Source organism: Ictalurus punctatus, chromosome 11 (genome assembly GCF_001660625.3).
Source record: "Ictalurus punctatus breed USDA103 chromosome 11, Coco_2.0, whole genome shotgun sequence".
NCBI classification, from domain to species: Eukaryota; Metazoa; Chordata; class Actinopteri; order Siluriformes; family Ictaluridae; genus Ictalurus; species Ictalurus punctatus.
Window position 1 is genome coordinate 21,516,664 of NC_030426.2, and position 12,035 is coordinate 21,528,698.

Here is a 12,035-nt window from a genome sequence, read left to right on the forward strand (position 1 = left end):
CAATTACAAAAAATCAATCTAGGGACATTTTACGTTGTGGAAAATCCTGCGATACAATTTAGTTCCCGTTATGTTACAGAGAAACTGCAAAGTCCTCCATCACGAAGAAACAACTACTTTTGACTGTTATAGATCAACACTGGAGGCTCCTTCTAAAAATGCTAAATAGGCCACACAAGTCCTTGCACATTAAATTAGCACATCATTCTAAAACTTCCAACAGTCCTTACAGGATTTCATGGCTTTATATATATATATATATATATATATATATATATATATATATATATATATATATATATATATATATATATACGCCAAAACGGCTTGATTTTGCTTGCTCCTTTTTTCAGAAATCACGACAACTTGCAGAAAGCTTTGTGCTTCTCTTGAGGAACAGGCAAAATCAAAATGACACGAAATTGTTTTGCACGGTCTATCACAGTGATCGTGCTGTCTGTTGATAAACGAGACATTTTAGCTATACTCATGTTCAACCCATGATTCGAAGAGAGCTTTCGACGAATGCTCGTCCTGATGCCGTCACGTTTGTTCAAATCTGTGGAATTTTTTTCAAAAATGGCAAGCTCCTACGAAAATTGTAGAGTTCGCTTGATTGTGTTAATTTCCACCAACACTGAAATCCTGGAGAGACCGACTGAAGCTGGTACTACTGCGTTTCTAATTTTTTTTTTTTTACAAATCGACACCTAATCTGACCGATCGGTTCAGGACAATTCAGCAGCACTGCCGTATAAATTAAAAAAAGAAATTAATTAATAAAAATCCTGATTATTCTAGTTTTAAGTATGGACGACATCAACGGATTTATGTCAGAAGCACACACGACCCAATATGAATAGACCGTCTTTTAATTATGGACAGAGGTCTGAATAATAGCAGGGTTAGAATTCACACAGTTTCATAGCACACTGAACAGCTGGTATTTCTTTCAGAACAAATATGCAGTAGTGCTGCTGTAAAAAGCAAATGGGGCAGAAGGAAAACCTAAAGATGAAATCGAAACCAAACTTTTTTTTTTTTTGAATATTCAGAACGGATTTCTCCTACTGGTTCGGGTAAAGATTGCGCGATGTAAACTCGACCTGAAAAACTAATAAAGGCTGTGATGAGTGAAGATCATCCTCAGAGCAAAGCTACTGAAACTCAAATACAACATACTGAATCTCACAATGGCCAAATCAGTCAAACCCGGTGGAAAAGGAAAAAAAAGAAACATCTCAGATTATCATTTGCGATGCTGAAGGTAGACAAATCGATTATTTTGGCCTTGAGCAACAAATCAAATATTACTTTCACTGAGGATTTCAGAGCAGAAGCTGCTAAAGATAAAATCTTTAACCAAAATCTCTCTCTACAACAGTCGCGTGATTCCTAGCAGTGCATCTAAGGCTTAAATAGAAAGCAAGCCAAATGGCACCACAACCTAACACACTCTTCACACATACATTAGAAGTACAGCAGTACAAAAAAAATGTATTCATGGAGAATGCATAATGTCTGGAAAAAAAAAAAAGCCAACACTGTATGAAAACATCCCTGCTACTTTATTTCTGAATACAAAACCTCTACCGATAATTTGCTTCCAAGTAGCAAGAAGTCCTTTCAATTTTTTTTGTACAATTTTCTCATTTTTTTCTAAAACAAGTAAAATTCAGTCCACGAGAGGTGAGTGGGATGGATGACAGTCTTCCATCATATCATCTGCTGAAGGATCCATTAGCATGCAAGCCTCGTAGCGAAGGGCCCGGGGAAGCAGGGCTCAGTGGCAGGCTGATCAAAGCTACCAATCAGGACGCTTAAGCCAGAGCTGGAAAAGCCTCCGGGTCGTCCACGTCGGGGGCAGATCCTCCGGCCGCCTAAAGAGGGAAGAGACGTGAAGACGTTTACACGGAAGCACAAAACATTTCAATCACAAATCATCAAGCTGTCTGGATACAGGACACAACATAGGTCTTTCCTAGAAAAAGTGACCTTACAAGGAATAAAACGTCGACCAATCAATCGGTTTTGCTGATTTAATCGGCACAGATAACCGATCGCTAGAACTATAGGTTACCATCTGTGTCAGTCGCAGGATCCGCTGTCATTATACAGCACGAGAGCGGCCTCTAGAGGCAGAATGAAAACCATCACTGACCAATTTTGTTGTTATTTGAAGCATTTTTCAATTCATGTTGGATGTCTATTTTTATTGGTTATCTGGAGTGTTACTTTTGGGTTCAGTTTTGATGCATCTTTCTTACTTTAATATTTATTAATAGTTAATATATTCATATTTATTTCATTTTAAAAAGTACAGTACATTTACATGTAACAGTCAGTACTGTTTATTTTTTATGTCAAAAACTGGTTCTACGAAAATATGCATTGTAATTCCATTGAAAATACTTTCTGCCCCAACAAGTTTCCCTTAGGGGAGTTCGGAGTAAACCGGTTCTTTGCTCAGTACAGAGAAACTGTCAAACATATTTTCATAAAAGCCTAGGGTTGAAATACGTTTAACGTTAAGTGAACTTAAAACACAAATATAAACGTATTTCTGAATCAAATATACATTCGTAGCTGCCACTTTCAGAACAAGTTTTTACTTAAAACAAAATGGTTTCAACAATCTAGCAGTGAGAAGTCCAGCCCATCTGAGGACTTTTAATAAAAGCGTGACGCGCCGTCATGAAGCCGGCTGAGATGATGTCTAGAGAAATACTAGTCAGGATTTAAAGTGTAAAATAGTTTTGATTTGTTTAACAATTTTCTTATTCACTTCATACGTCACTGCCCAGATCACCATTATTATGTGAAAACAGCAGGAGTACAGACGAAGACCGAGGAGCAGAGCTGTGTCTAAACTTGACTACAGATGTGGAAGATTATTCTGGAGTTTTCTTTCCTGTACCACAGAACTCTACCACACATCCCAGTGTTCGAAGCCTATGCAGTGTAATTCGCTATCAAACCATGACTCCGCCCACCTTATCAGGCCTGCGCTCGCGAGGCGGTCTGGTAGGTCCGCCCCCACGGGCTCCTCTTCCTCCGCGGGGTCCTCCACGGCCACGTCCAGGGCGGCCCAGGTCCCCAAAGTTAATCTCCAGCTGGGACGTGATGTCGTTGGCGGGCTTGCGGAAGTGGTGATCGCTAGAGGCGTCGTCTAACTGAGCCTGATATGAATGAGAAAAAGCAGTCCGTCCCTTTACTTCATTTCATTAAACAAGACCATTTAAAAACCTTTAAAGCAAATCAATTAGCGGTTTGAGGTTGAGACACATTACAGATTACCATGCTTTAAATATTTGTCTGTTTAGTAAGCAACACACACAAATAAATAAAATTAAATCAAACACTATCCTCTAGCAGGCTTTTTGCTGATACTTTTACAAAGACAACATTACCAAGGAGGATGAGTCGGACAGGTGCCGTTCAGCCACAGCACTTACATCCTTGGTCTTGGACTTGTGCAGCAGGTATCCTTTGTTCCAGTCAGCTCCCTCGTTGGCCTTGCGAAGGTTGAACTCAACCTTAGCTCTCTCTTTGTCCTGCTGGGCTTTCCATTCATCCAATGTCATCTCCTTAGGCCCTTCCTCTTTCACCTCCTCGACCTCGTTCTCCCTGAAACACGATCATGTCGGGAGGTCAGTGTGCCTCTGGTGAGTTTATTATTAACGGGTGAATGGATCACAACAACGATCCAGATCTTACAGGATTAGAAATTACAATCGATTCTATCTATGCTACATACACCTCCTAACCTATATTACAAACTCACGCAACGTTCCCGTTTCATCTTTTTAAACACCGCGCGACATTTTTCTTTGCAGCCGTTTGGAAACAATCTGGTTTCGAGGAGTCCGACATGGAGCAAAAAGAAATAACGTTTGGTATAAAGGGAAAACTCATTTCCTCTAGCATCATGACAGCTGGTCTGAATACAGTCATTTCCTTTCTAGAGCTCATGCTGAAACTACAGACTGATCTAAACTAGGACACAGAATTTCATTGGCTAAGGAGGTTTAAAGTTCATTTCTGGCGATGCGAGTAGCCGAAACACGCCACGTGACGTGCTCCACTAGCTTACAAGAGACATCGATACAGTAAAAAGAGATGCGGAAAACGCAGAAATTTCGTGCAAAAGCATAAAAAACACACACACACACGAATGTACGCAGCTAACCATAGCTTGAATAAGTAAGGAAAATGTGTATATAAGAAAAAGACTGTTTGCGAGAAGAAAACAAGCGTTAGTGCATCGAAGCATAGTGATCCAATTAATTTTTATATTTGTGTGTGTAAATTTATTTTACATATTTTTCCAGTTCAATTATATTCATAGAAATCCACCGTCAAAAATACAATTAAAAGTTGATTTTTTGTTTTGTTTAAAAGATCAATAAATGCATGATGTTTCCAAAGTCAATGAGTAACCGTGTTTAATAATCGAGGTGTCAAATAATCGTGATTATGATTTTTGCCATAACCGTGTGGCCCTACCATACAGCATAGCTGAATGTTCAAATAGTAGGACATTCAAAATGCGAAATATTTCCTAGATTCCGACACACACAGTCATTTGAGTCCTAATAGAATAATACACTCGGGATGAACGTAAAAGACATCTACGCACTTGTTCTCAGAATCGGCGGGCGGGTGCTCCTCTCCCTCGGGGGACTCCTCTGTGACGTTCGACTGGTCTAGCTCGCTGCAAAAAAAGAGGAAAGGCTTAATCCACCGACCGAAGATGCATAATGCACAGTACACACATTAATGCTTAACAGTTTTGAAATTCATTTGGTGTGTGTAATCAATCAAGCGGCACGACTTGCACTGGAGTGTGTTCTGTTTAAACGTACACGCCGTGCAAGCTCGATTTTCAAAAAGAAATTAATAGTGATTTTTTTTATTTTTCTGATCAGTGGACCAACCTACCTCTCGACAGGACAACTACATATAGCCCTGACACCTCGCACACACAATTACTCGTCCCAGATTAGTAATATTTCCACCCCGAGTACGAGTGTGATGTTCTCCTGCGGTTGCACTGACCTCAGTTCATCCTTGACAGTGCCCCAGTTATGAGGTCCTCCTCCACCTCGCTTTTCTTCTGGTTTAAGGCTGCTGGAACAAACACTCAGATTTAACTTGGAGGCCAAGAAGTTGTTTGTTAATCAACTTGTGACAGGAGACAGATTTAAAGAGGTTTTAAAGGCGCTGGTATCACTTACGATCGGTCGCTGCCACTGTGCCTGTCGAAGTCACGTTTGCCACGCGAGTCAAATCCGTCGCTGCGGCCCATGCCTCTGCCCCTACCTCCGCGGGCTCCTCTGCCACCACCGCGGCCTCGGAACGGCCGCTCGCCAACAGACCTGAAAAAAATAATTATAATAATAATAATAATAATAATAATAATATACGGCTTGTCCTGAGGAACACTAGCAGTTTCGATTATTTACATATCCTCTAGACTTTAGCTCCTTACCAATCCGTCTGCAGGAGTTTTAACATTCTGACTGACTACAGACAGCACTGGGTTTAAAAAGCAAAAAGAGGGTTACTCAAAATGACGAAGAAAACCAGCGGGAACATACCCAAACTCCTTAGGGGACCGTTTGTAACGTTACAAAGTTTTTAGACTGAATAGTCTATTTTATTTATATTTGAAGTGTTCGTGTGGTAATAGACCACACTAGTTGTTTCAGACTCCTATTTACATTTTTCTGGCCCAGAAAGTAGCTCCTCCCACAGCCAGCATACAGCTGCTCCTCTCTAATCCTTTCCCATAAAAGGCAAACCAAATCACATTACAGCAGAGGAGGCAGAGTCAATCGTTAACGTCCGTGTTAACGGTTTCACTAAAAACGTTAGAAGTCTTTTAGCTGTTTTTATGCATCTTGACAGTAAAACAGAAAGATTGGAAATTTTCAAAGTTTCAGTTTGATGATTAGGCTCGATGACAGGCATCACGTTATTTCCTATATCGCCAGTTTACGGCTACGCTACAAGAATATACATTATTATGTACACACTACTGCTCATGTGGTTAACCATGTTGAGAAATTAGTCAATTTATATGACACCTCAGGTATGCTTGTGTAATCCCATCTGTAATAACAGATGTACGTCTCAGTTAAACCGATAAGAAGAAAGTCTCACTTGTCCACAGAGAACTCTGCACCCTCGGCTGGCTTGTCCTCGGCGGGTTTATCTGATCGGCGCTCGCGTGGAGGCCTTCTCTCGGTGCGTCGTTCTGCCTGGGGGCGACCCTCGCCCTGACCCCCCTGCTGCGAGCCTTGCTGAGCCTGCTGCTCCGGCCGCCGGCCCATCCTCCTCATGCCTGAAACAAACATTCACATTTATTCATTTAGCAGATGCTTTTATCCAAGGCAACTTACAAATACAAGCAAAACGATATCCAAAGTGGAGATTAATACAAGTAGTGCCACTTTAATAGAGTTCTAGAGAAGCAAAGCACAGGATTAGTTAGGGGTCAGTTCATGGAAGAGGTGGGTCTTTTATCTACTTTTTTTCTGCAAGATAAAAACAGGCTTAACCAAACCTTTTTTTTTTAAACCCAGGTAAACTAGGAAGCTGAAAAAACAGCTGCTTTTGAACAGGGGTTTAGCATACTTCATTGAAGAATATAAAGAAAGCGTGACTAAGTCGCTTCAACGACTGAGCTTTCTGTGGATCCGTCTCAAAAGCTGAACATCTCCCATGACGCAGGGACGGTGATGCAATAGTGCAGCGCTAGATCACAGGAAAAGAGCTTGTTGGTGGAAAGGTTTCCTCCACACACTAAAATAGCTTGTGCGGCCAACGCAGCTGTCCGTCGTCCCTGCACCTGTTTGACACTGATCAAACCGGACCCCGCACAAACGTAGAGAAACGCACGGACCCCCAGCATGTCTGAACCATTCGCTTTGTGGCATTTGACCAAAAATGAAACCAAGCCACTTTATAACACATTGTCTGCGTGTGCACTACATGTGTGCACTTGTTTATACCGGGGCCAAGCACGTGTTCGAGGTTTTGGGTGTGTGCGCTTTACAAGATCTGCTTGAGGCAGGAAACTCGTCACACCCGAAAAACTTGGACGAGAAAGTTTTTAATGAAAAGAAGAAGAAAAAAGCAGATATCAGCACACACACACAGGCTGTGCACTAGGACAAGATAATACTCATATTGTAATAAAGTTACCACTTCAGAGACCTCACACATGATCCGAGCAACATCTTTAACGCTCATCAAAGTGACAAGGAGCTGATTGGAGATTTCAATTTGTACTTTTGTAGCTAGAAGTTCATCCCCCCCCCTCCCTTTAAGTGCAATTTATAGCTAGACAGATGTTTATAGATAAATGCACAGCTGCACTTTGTATGACCAGAAAGTCTTTATACAGTACATCTTGTAGGGTGAAAACCTTCCTATTTTGCCCTGTCTTCTAAATTTCAAATATCATCATCATCAACAGGGAGAATTTTTAACCTAACATTAAAGGCTTCTCATTAATGAGGTAAATGATGCTTTTGTTTATTTTAAAAACGAATTAAACCAGTTACAAAGCAGAATTAAAAAGCTACAAAGTCTAATAAAGCTTCCAGGGTGCAAAACTGAATTGTTAACGGTGTCTGAAATGTAACACAATTAAATAAACAAAGTGAGAAGGTAACTGAGCTGACTCGAACGCTTTCCCTCCAGCCACGAGGTCTGAGTGTGTGTGCTGCTAGCACGGTTTTCTGTTTAAAAAAAAACCCAAAACGAAACAAATTAATTTTACACCTTTTTGGTCCGAAAACGTCATAAATAAACCCGTGTACGTCTTAACAGTCCTAAAAGTGCGTTTTCAGCGTCGACAGAAAAGAAAATGGACGTCAACGTCTTTTCTCTCCGTGTGTGTGTTATCAAAGCTAGCTTCCCATTTCAACGAAATTGAGGTCGATTCCTAAATGGCGCGCGACCCCTTCCACACAAGTGCACTACGACATGGAAAGAGGATTCGACGCTGGGACTAGTGCACTTCATGGACAAACACGCATCCGTTTAGGATACGGCCCGAGCTGGAAAGTGGCTAAACAAGGCTAACGTGACAACATAAAGAAGGCCCGAACTTACAGGTTTATTAGCAACAGGTTCGCGTCAAAACATTATAAATAGTTAATTTATACTGGCGATGAGTTTTAACTCGGTTAGGAGTTTGAATGTAGATGTAGGAGAGTATTTTTTTAAAACTGTTGTTTGGTTGTGAATAGGAAAGTGCAGGGGGTTAAAAAAAACACCTCATGGCGTGTTCGAAGCGTGCAGCCGTGTGGAGGGGATAAAAGCACAGAGAAACAGTAGAAATAAAATATACTGCACAAGCAAAACCCTCTCACCTTCCTTCTTGAGAGGAACAGGCGTCGTGGTCTCTTCCTTCTTCTCGGGAGCGGTGACTTTTCTTTCCTTCTGCGACTCCTTCTTGGGCTGTTTGGCAGCCTGCGCCGCGGTCTTAGCGGCCCCCGGAACGGCCGCGTCCTTCTTCTTGGTCTCGGCCTGCTTTAACACCTCGAACGGATCCTCTTCATCATCAAATAGCTGGTCGAACCGATTGGTTACGACACAGCCGAAACCTTCTTGCAGATGTCCGGGCATGATGGCGCCCCTTCAGCAGGATTCTCCTCCGATTCTACGAGGCTTGGTGCGAACTTCTCGCTGCTAGATGCCACAAGATGGCTGGAAAGGACCTTCGCTTCTCTTCCGGCGCGATAGACATCCGGGGCCTGGTGCGCGGAGGCTCATGGGTTATGTAGTCATAACCAGGCTTAAAGGAAGTCATGTTCTCTCTGTACAGTATTCACCAAAGTCAAGGTAAGTGGTTTCTATAACAACTGGGGAAAAAATTAAGGAATGTTCACCCAGATTTTTTATTTGTTTGTTTTTTATTTGTTTGTTTTACTTTGTAGCAAATAAACAAATCACAGATATGACACAAAACAATTTTTGTTTTAATAGCTGAACATTTTGGCTTTATGAAACATACCTCAAACAAAATTATATTAAATAGTTTTAATTAAAGGCATATTTTTTCCAGATTAAGTAGAGGAAAAAATTATGGAATCACTCAATGTTGAGAAAAAAAATTATGGAATCTTCAACAACAACAACAACAACAACAACAACAATCAGAATTAGTACATTGTTGCTCCTCTTCTGGTTTTTATGTTGGCGGATCAGCTTTGCAGGATGGAGCCTAGTCATGGACCCATTTATTTACATTTCCACCATCGGATTGAGATCCGGACTGTTTGCTGGCCGAGTCATTGAGTTGATCTGCCGTTCCTGAAGAAAAGCTTTAACACTCTTTGTTCTGTTGCGAGATGCATTATCATCCTGAAACATGGCTTCATCATCACTAAACATATTTTCTTTCGATGGAAGGAGAAAAGTGTCCAAAATTTCAGTGCAACCCCATATCATAAACAAGTGGGGAAATATGATTGTTTTCTTCAGGAAGTCATCTTTATATGTTTTATTATAACGACACCAGACAAAAGTTCCAGCATCATCTCCTTGGCCAATGCAGATTTCTGATTCATCACTGAATATCACTATCATCCGATCATCCACGCTCCATGATTACTTCTCTTTAGCCCACTGTAACCTTGTTTTCTTCTGTTTAGGTGTTAGTGCTGGTTTTCGTTTGGCTTTTCTATACGTAAATCCCATTTCATTCAGCCCATTGCTTACAGTTCCGTCACAAACAACTGACTACGTTTACATGAACAGCAATAATCTAATTATTGACCTTATTCTGAATAAGACAATATTCTGATTAAGGTGTTTACATGAGTTGCTTTTAGAATACTCTTTTCATGTTCCTGTTTTACGTGTTATAGAACATAGATCGATTAACGGCACACGTCATTACGTCACCACGCCGCGCCGTCCGACGTTCCTCCAGAATTTCACGTATCGACATACAGTTCGTCTTCGTTATGGTTCCGTATACAGTTTTGGGTGTTTCCTTTTTAAAAGCTTCAAGTGGCGTTAATTATTTGTCATGTTATACGTGCAAATAAACGACTGCTTGAAATACATTGAAAGCCAAAATACACATATTTCACCTACTATACAGTAGGTAAGTACGCGGTTTGGGACGCAGCCGTGCTCTCTTGTTTGCTATGAAACGGTTGAGCGCTGCCGTGTGTGTACGTGTCCTGTGGCAAAATGCAGTGAAAACTCCCACACGGCGTTAATAGTGTGATTAAGGTGTGTACATGTCTGTAATACACGTCGATAATGCCACTAAAACAGGAATACTCCACAAGTCTTAATTCGATTTGTGTTTACTTCGAGGATGACTTTAGTCGGATTAAGGTCATCAATATTCGCTGTTTACATGCTAGTTTATTAATCAGAGTATCGTCTTAATCAGGTTAATATCAGATTATTGTTGTCCATGTAAATGTACTGACTCACTCCTGTTTCTATTTGTTTTTCATTTGTTTTGTTGTGCATTTTCTATTTTCAAGGAATATTACTTTGAGTTTTCTATCCTGACGCTTTGGCGTCTTCCTTGGTCTATTCGTATGTTTTCATTTTATAACCTTCCCATTTTGTTTATACTTGCACCAAATTTGTGTTGTAACGACGTCACATGACACGTCTTGGCCCAAACCTCTCAGGAAATCACACAGTAATTTTGAAAAATTGCAAGCTCCTCCGAACGTTGTGGAATTTGCTCGATTTTCCGTTGATTTCTGCGGTCGCAAAATCGCGAAATCCTGGAGGCACCGACATTAACCAGTGGACACGCAAACACTGACTACCGCACGTGCAAATTTAACGTGACATGCAAATGTGTGACGGTATGTGAAAAGAATGAATCGTGTCAGAAAATCACGTCTTGAAAATAAAAAAGTACATGTGATAACGTGTATAATAAATGAACTGTGAATTGCTCGTGTGAATTTTCTGGGAAGAGAAGGAAAGAAAAGCAAGAGGAATAAAAAGAAAAACAATGAAAGTAATTCAAATGTCAGTAAATCCAGGAATATAGACCCATTACTCTCCTGAGGTGTATTTGCAGTAGGCCAGCTCAGATAGCACATTTTTTTGCCAGCGTAATCATTATCCTTTAATATCACCCTGGAGCCTGAAGGAGAGTTCACCTTCATCACATTCGCTCTATAAAAATGTCTAAAATGTCGAGTCTAATTAGAGAAGCAATGATCGAGTCCTACGCCTTGATGATCTTGGTGATGGCGACGTTTTTTGTGTACTTCTGTGGTATGGTCTGGGCGTTCTGCAACCCGAAACTCAGTGGTGCAGAGGAGGAAGACATCGCATTGGAGTGCGTGAGCGAGACGGGACAGAGTGACGGAGTTTCACTGGAGCTGTGTGTGAGGCATGGAGAGCTGAGAGGCTGTGGAGCATACACACCAGGTGGTACACATGATCGCCCGGTGATGCTGGACATACAGCCCTACAGCGGCTATATTAATTACTTTTATGACGTGGATTAACTGTCGCTTTCTTTCAAATTCAACAATTTATCCCAATTTCATGTGAAGTAGTGACAAATATACTGTAACTCCTGAGGTAAGACACCATGTTTGGGACTGTATTGCTATTTAGCATTTCTATTTTATTTATTTAACCTATTTATTTGGATTTTCATGTTTTTTTCCCTCTCATTTTGTCACTTCGCTAGGTGGCAGACCCTCTCCGAATATCACACTTGCCAAAATTCAGGACCTCAAAAGATCACTAGTGGATATCCGTCTCTTCCTTCAGTGTTGTATTCATAGTATCATTTAATGTTGTGTGCCAATATTTTTTACAAATTGCGCTTTGTTCTGTCCCTTGTACTTTTGTTGACTGGTTATAGAAAGGCTATCGTGGTAAAAAAAATCAATGCTAAATGTAAGGTGTCTCTTCATTCTTATAATACACATCACTTCTTTGACAATAATAGAATGAGCTCGGGTTACTCCCATGTTCTCCATGTGCCCTTCCGGGTTCTTTGGTTTCCTCCCACCTCCAAA

General features: G+C 40.9%; 1 protein-coding gene and 1 long non-coding RNA gene across 5 annotated transcripts; one reads left to right on the forward strand and one right to left on the reverse strand.

Moving 5' to 3' along the window:
* Positions 1 to 856: 856 nt before the first annotated feature.
* On the reverse strand, positions 857 to 8,747 carry serbp1a (SERPINE1 mRNA binding protein 1a). Of its 4 annotated transcripts, none has more exons than XM_017479814.1 (8): positions 8,385 to 8,747; positions 6,166 to 6,346; positions 5,238 to 5,378; positions 5,059 to 5,127; positions 4,640 to 4,714; positions 3,456 to 3,627; positions 2,994 to 3,179; positions 857 to 1,880 (listed from the first exon to the last, which is right to left on the reverse strand). In XM_017479814.1, the coding sequence occupies exons 1-8, from the start codon at positions 8,638 to 8,640 to the stop codon at positions 1,821 to 1,823; spliced, it is 1,140 nt and encodes a 379-aa protein (XP_017335303.1). In that variant the 5' UTR covers positions 8,641 to 8,747; the 3' UTR covers positions 857 to 1,820. The 4 variants fall into 4 exon arrangements, with proteins under 4 accessions (XP_017335303.1, XP_017335301.1, XP_017335302.1 ...); XM_017479812.1 differs by having other exon boundaries at positions 3,411 to 3,627; XM_017479813.1 differs by having other exon boundaries at positions 5,059 to 5,130.
* Positions 8,748 to 8,768: 21 nt separating this feature from the next.
* LOC124628638 (uncharacterized) lies at positions 8,769 to 11,968 on the forward strand. The gene is made up of 3 exons (XR_006983231.2): positions 8,769 to 8,856; positions 9,080 to 11,589; positions 11,702 to 11,968. It is a non-coding gene; the product is annotated as an uncharacterized LOC124628638 (long non-coding RNA).
* Positions 11,969 to 12,035: the final 67 nt, after the last annotated feature.